Consider the following 7,025-nt stretch of genomic DNA (forward strand, 5'->3'; position numbering starts at 1 on the left):
GTGCATTACTATATTTTTCAATACCAATTACTTGTTAAAGTTTGTACAATCAGTGGGATCAGTTGCAATGCATATATGTGAATGATAAAAGTAAATTGCACATTTGTCGCAGGAAATGTAAGGTGCTTCATGAAATGTTTTGTAAAAGATATGTTCATTTAATTTCAACATTTTCCTAATGTTCTTGTGCTTCTTTATACCAAAACAAAGGAAAGACATGTTGTTTTGGTTATTTATAGCAAAGTATGGTATCATTTTAATGGTCCGGCCCACTTGACATCTACCCAGGCCGTATGTGGCCCACCATGTGAAATGAGTTTGACACCCCTGCTTTAAGCAAACCATCTTTGGAACAAATTGGAACAAATCAAATCAATGGGCAAGGCAACTTGATTGAAAAAAAGCAGAATTACAACATTTAATAGCATTTTAAAATAAAAGAACTGAAGACATTTAAAACAAAGTACAGAAATAAAAGCACACTAAAATTACGTAGACAGAAGAAGAACATTATTTTTTTTAAACTGCATTTAAGTTAAAACGTGCTTCATAGGAACCCAGTTATCGGCATGGGATACTAAGCATAGTTTTTAACTTAGACTTGAAAGCAGTCACACATGGGACTGACTTCATACTCCCAAAAAATAACTTTATAAAGTCTTGTGGTTTTCAACGATTTTTTTTCCGGGTAAAATGGCTAACATTGAAACATGTTTTGGAACCAAGTGGTCCATCAATGTCTTTGTGTCGGTGTAAAAAAAAAAAAAAAATCATCTCTCCCAGTGACAAGGCTTGCGATGGTGACATGCTCCACTTTGTCAACCTCATGATTCTGACAACTGCACAAAAAAGCAACATTGCAATTAATCAATCCTTTGCAAGCCGGAGGTGAGCACAGTTGAGTTCAGACATTGGGGGCAAAAACTAAAACTCTCTCTGTCCTTTCGGATACATGACTTGCACAACAGTAGGCCAAAGTACTCACGCTGTTGAGACTATGGATGGTGGTTCATAAACAAACAAAACAAAACTTCATTTCCTCTTTTCTTTTATTTACAGCAATTTTTGCATTGAATTAAAAATGTCACAAATCAAACGGATGTTGCAAGCGGTATGACAAGAAAAATAATTTTTTTTCTGGCAATCAAAATGCTTCGCATCGTGCCACATACATGCACACACAAACAACCTCCCTCTGTCCCCCCCCCCGCCCCCCACACACACACACATGTAATTTCTTGAAGATTTTGGTCACTATCTTAAGTCTTCGTTCAGTGAAGATTTATTCTTATAAAGAAGTGCCTAATTATATTTTAATGTGTGAACACTGTTATGAGAGAGGTCTTAAAAGAATAACTAATAACACTTTTCGATTCTAAAAAAACAACAAAATATGTTTGTGGAATTGAATTTTTTTTTTGTTTGTTTGTTTTGTGAGCCACTCACACTGCTCGTTTCTCAATAAATTATTTTACGATCAAAAGCTATTTCGAAATGTTAATTTTTCATTGGAAACACTGTTCAGATGTTCGAGTCACGGAAGTGAAAATATGAGCGCCAAGGTCTCTCCTCTTCTTGAAATGATTGGTTTCACAAAAAGCAAATTTTCTCCAATGTTTGTGAGAAGCGGATGAATTTTGCAAAATTTTGCTATGTTCTCCTGCTGATTACCAAAGAACAGAAAGGTAGAATTTTATTTATTGAATGTCTTTTATTTTCCACTGGTTAACTGGTTCATTGTTGATTTTATTTCGTTTGCTGTCCACTGTTTCACCCAAAACATTCTTTAAAAAATGGTGATATACTGCCAATATGCATTTTCCACATCAAATGGCGGATGGTCCCACAAAAAGTATTTTAAATTTGAAACGAATAATCTCTAAATAAAGGAGGAGCCGCGAAAATGCTGGACCTCCACTGCGTTCTACAGTGCAAACCTTTGTTAACAAATGGTTTGTGACGTGAAAAGCTTTTGCACGGCAAGGCTCCATGTGACCGTGGACTTTGAGGTGCATGTTTGGTGCTTGGCACCATGTACAGAAATTACAGCATAAAAAAAATACCAAATTGTATCTCAACCTCCTGGAAGTGACTTCCGGAAAAGTTGTCCTGATGTCTCGCCGCATGGACCATGGGCCTCAACAAAATGAGTGTGTCCAACCAGCCAACTGTCCCACCACGTTCACCTGATGGACTTTCTCTCGATGTACATTTACCATCCTTTTTCACTGTCTTTTAGGACATCATCAGCCACAATGAGCATTCTCAAGGTGTTCACTGTTGCCCTTGTGCTGTTCGGTAAGTCATCAAACTCTCAATTAGCAAGTAACAAAGAGTCAGTGAAAGGTCACCATGTAACAAAGATGTCAACTCTTTATCACAGGAACCAGCTGTCTTTCTGCAAAGATAAAGAGACAAGTGCCATCCAATGCAGCTTTTACCCCAGATGACAATAGTCCACCTGGATCACCGCCAGGAAGTCCACCTGGATCACCTCCAGGAAGTCCGCCAGGATCACCTCCAGGAAGTCCACCAGGATCACCTCCAGGAAGTCCACCTGGATCACCTCCAGGAAGTCCACCAGGATCACCTCCAGGAAGTCCACCCGGATCACCACCAGGAAGTCCACCTGGATCTCCACCTGGATCACCGCCAGGAAGTCCACCTGGATCACCTCCAGGAAGTCCACCAGGATCACCTCCAGGAAGTCCACCAGGATCACCTCCAGGAAGTCCACCTGGCCCACCTCCAGGAAGTCCACCTGGATCACCTCCAGGAAGTCCACCTGGATCACCTCCAGGAAGTCCACCTGGATCTCCACCTGGATCACCTCCAGGAAGTCCACCTGGATCACCTCCAGGATCACCACCAGGATCACCTCCAGGAAGTCCACCTGGACCACCTCCAGGAATACCTGGTCCACCAGGACCACCAGGACCAGTGGGTCCTCCAGGACCAACCGGACCAGATGGTCCACCAGGGCAAGATGGTCCACCAGGACCACCTGGTCCAGGTGGTCCTCCAGGAGTAGATGGACCACCAGGACCACCTGGACCCGATGGGCCACCAGGACCAAATGGGCCACCTGGACCACCTGGACCCGATGGGCCACCAGGACCACCTGGACTTGATGGGCCACCAGGACCACCTGGACCAGATGGGCCACCAGGACCACCAGGACCAGCTGGACCACCTGGACCATCTGGACCACCTGGACCACCAGGACCACCTAGTGCACCAGGACCACCTGGACCACCAGGTCCTCCTGGGCCACCAATAAATTATCCATATTGGCCTCCCTTTAACCCTGGGCAACGACCACCTTGGCCACCACGACCTTGGCCACCTTGTCCACAACCGTCTTGGCCACCTGGTCAACCACCATATTAGCCATATGGCCCACTGCTACCAACAATTGATCCAAATTTTATTTCATATCACACTAAGCAACCCTGGCAAATGTCAGCCACAAGTGCACCACCCATCTGGACACTAAATTGTCAACCTGCACCGTGACTTCTCTCACCTGCACCACTACCAGAATAACCCAATGCCATCACCAAATACTCCAAATAAGCACAACCTCCTGGACTAGCATCCATCCAACCTGGACCATCTGTGACTCAGGATGAAAACAACGATCTGGAACGTGACCTTTTCAAACCTGAACCACCATGTAGGTCCCCACCAAGGTCTGCCGAGCCAACGCCAGGTACTCTGGATGAACACAACCACCTGGACTTGGACTTGGATCAACAACCAATCCAGCCCCTGGGTTTGCTGGACATGTCACCCCAGATCAAAGAGTTATTCTTATTCCAAAACAAAACGTGTCCTCAAGCATTCAGTCCTATTCATCCTGATCATTGTGTGGTCATTAATGTGTAATATCAAGTCAACTCAAGTCAAGTCAACTTTATCGTCAAATATGCCACATGTGCAACATACAGCACGGATGATAATTACATTTTTTAGGAGAGAGAGATTCCCATCTGCATCCCACCTGCATTCAGTTCAAATAATAAAGATGATTTTTCTTCTCAATGACTTGAATTGCTTGAACGTGACCTCGACTCAGACATTCCATCCTTCATTTTGAGAGACACAATCATGCTTGGTGGGTATGGCATCAAATTGCAACCACCTGCCGCCCTGTAAAAGCAACAAAAATCATCAGCCATATGTATATCTTCCACTTACCAAACTCAACTCAACATTATTTATAGAGAAATTTAAAACAGCCATTGCTGCATACAAAGTGCTCTACATGCAAAATTAGTCATACAATAGCAAAGGCAGTGAAAACAATTAATACAAATACAACAGACAGCATAAAATGCTAAGAAAATGGCGAGTCTCATGCCAAGTTGAAAGCCACACAGTAAAAATGTGTTTTCAGATATGTGGAACCAACGATGCCCTCTGAGCTCCTCCGTACCTCTGGTGTGTGTGCCTGTGTGTGTGTGTCTGTGTGTGTGTGTCTGTCTCTCTCTCTCTCTCTCTCTCTCTCTCTCTCTCTCTCTCTCTCTCTCTCTCTATATACATATATATATATATATATATTATACACACACACACACACACACACATTTTCCAATTTGCTATATCCTCACAAGGGGGGTGTCCCCCGCCACCTGCCCGAAGGCAGCTGGGATAGGCTCCAGCACCCCCCGCGACCCCAGTGAGGATCAAGCGGTTCGGAAAATGAATGAATTTTATAAACAATTTATATAAATTGTTTATACAATTGAGAACTGAAGAGGCAGAAAAAAAATATAAGACCTTTAAAAATAAACTAGTAAATATTATAAGAACCAGTAAGAGAGACCATTATCATGCACTATTAGAGCAGAATAAAAGTAATCAATGAGAAATATGTTTTTTTTTTTTTACGTGATTTCCAGGTTCAGTGAACGCTGGCATGTCTGGCTGCCGCTGCTCACCCGGAACACATTTTAACGTTTTTACCGTTTTACTGTCGCCAATCCATTTTTGAACGTCAATCACCATCTGATTGTTTTTAATCGCGCTGTCACAGCGTCCTACCTTTTCGGATCTCAGACGAGGTCCCGTGCCATCTCCACCCCTCTATACCTCATGACGGGGGAAATCGGGGCCTTTGTCTGGGCCATACTAATTTGGACCATCCTGTCGCTCCTCCATCGACCTATGGAAGGACTACTTCGGTACTCAGCGGCAGAACTTCTCGGGCTCCGCTTTCGGTGGTTGCGCTTTCCACCTGCGCTGCACCGCTTCCCGGACATCGTTCTTCGTCCCTCCCGGAAATACACTCACCGTGGGTCTCGTCGGGGCTTCTACCTCGATCGATCCGAGGGCATCACCTCCTTCTGGTCATCCTCCCGCCGGCCACGCAGAAACAACGGCCGATCCGTGGACCACAGCGTGTTAGCCGACCTGGCTAGGTCGGCTAATGCTCCTCGCAACAGCGATATTGCGCTGCACCGCTTCCCGGACATCGTTCTTCATCCCTCCTGGAAATATATCCACCGTGGGTCTCGTCGGGGCTTCCACTTCGATAGATCCAAGGGCATCACCTTCTTCTGGTCATCCTCCCGCCGGCCAGGCAGAAACAACGGCCGATCCGCGGACCACAGCGTGTTAGCCGACCTGGCTAGGTCAGCTAATGCTCCTCGCAACAGCGATATTGCCGGCGTCAACTTCGGACTGCTCAACATCCGCTCGCTCACTGGGAAAGGTTGTCTTATCCAGGATATCCTCAGAAACCGTAAGCTTGACTTTCTTTGTCTGAATGAGACCTGGCAAACTCCTGGCGACTTTTCTCAACTTAATGATTCTACTCCCCCGGGTTTTGTTTACCTATCGAAACCCCGCGGCACGGGTCGCGGAGGTGGACTCGCGATATTGTACCGTGAGAAATGGAAGGTTTTTCCTATCTCTCTCCCTCCTCTCTCCTCATTTGAATGCCTCGCCTGTCAAATTTCCGGACCCACTCCAATGATCATTGCCACAGTATTCCGTGCCCTCAAACCTCATTGTGACTTTTTCAATGAATTTTCTGCTATCCTCACCCATCTCTCCTCTCTATCTCCTAATATAATTATTCTAGGGGATTTCAATGTACACATGGACAATACTGCCCTTCCGCTCACCATGGACTTCACCTCCTCACTTGACAGTCTTGGCTTCCATCAGTTTGCAGAGTTCCCCACACACATTAAAGGACACACCTTAGATCTCATTTGCTGTTCTGGTCTCACCCCCTCCAACTGTGCTGCTGATGAACTCCCTATAACGGACCACTTCCTCATTTTATTTAATGTCACCCTCCGGCTCTCCACCTCCAAATCACCCCGCACCATCTCTTACTCTAATATCAAAGACATCAACATTGACTCTCTCGCTGCAAGGATCGTTACCCTGACTCCGGACATAGACTACTCTCCTAATTCTTTGTTTTCCCAATACAACACGGCCCTCACCAACATTCTCAATACGCTCGCCCCTGTCAAGTCCCGCTCTGTCCTTTTCACTCGGTCTGCCCCCTGGTTCACCCCTCTTCTCCGTTCCATTAAAACCAAAACCCGGCAACTTGAGAGACTCTACCGAAAACTGGTCTCACTGTTCACAAGGACATCGACACAGCTCAACTGTCCCATTACAAAGACTCCATCTCTCAAGCCAAATCACAATACTACTCTGGACTCATCTGTTCCAATACTGGAAATACTAGGACTCTCTTTTCTCTCCTGAACAAAATCACTCAACCCCCTGTCTCCCTACCACCACACTTTTATTCCTCTGACACCTGCAACTCTCTGCTCCAATTTTTTTATTGAAAAAGTAAATAAAATCCACCAACACCTGGGCTCCTCTGTACCCCTCCCCTCCCCTGACATCCCCACTTCCTGTCAACTGCTTTCCTGTTTTGAACTCCCCCATCCTTCAATAATCTCAGATATCATTACCAAATCCAAAACTTCCTCCTGCCTACTTGACCCCCTCCCAACAGTCCTGGTCAAATCCTGCTTACCCTCTCTGCTTCC

The 7,025-nt window shown here is 45.3% G+C and overlaps 1 protein-coding gene and 1 long non-coding RNA gene across 10 annotated transcripts in view; one reads left to right on the forward strand and one right to left on the reverse strand.

The window, feature by feature from the left end:
* LOC109527585 (uncharacterized) overlaps positions 1 to 7,025 on the forward strand; it is a 17,645-nt gene that overhangs the window by 1,014 nt on the left and 9,606 nt on the right. The window lies entirely within an intron of this gene.
* The window catches only part of LOC109527583 (uncharacterized), a 30,354-nt gene continuing 25,711 nt past the window's right edge, over positions 2,383 to 7,025 (reverse strand). For 4 of the 9 annotated variants that reach the window (XM_019889604.1, XM_019889601.1, XM_019889596.1 and 1 more), the window contains 2 exons: positions 6,838 to 6,843; positions 2,383 to 2,665 (listed from right to left, as the gene is read on the reverse strand). In XM_019889604.1, coding sequence (XP_019745163.1) covers positions 2,438 to 2,665; positions 6,838 to 6,843 — 234 coding nt within the window. In that variant the 3' untranslated portion in view covers positions 2,383 to 2,437. Of the gene's footprint in view, positions 2,666 to 2,770; positions 2,846 to 2,902; positions 3,323 to 3,379; positions 4,027 to 6,837; positions 6,844 to 7,025 lie in introns of those variants that run through there. The other 5 variants (XM_019889602.1, XM_019889597.1, XM_019889605.1 and 2 more) reach the window with 4 other exon arrangements.

The sequence above is a fragment of the Hippocampus comes genome, unplaced genomic scaffold, assembly GCF_001891065.2.
Source record: "Hippocampus comes isolate QL1 unplaced genomic scaffold, H_comes_QL1_v1.1 scaffold15, whole genome shotgun sequence".
NCBI classification, from domain to species: Eukaryota; Metazoa; Chordata; class Actinopteri; order Syngnathiformes; family Syngnathidae; genus Hippocampus; species Hippocampus comes.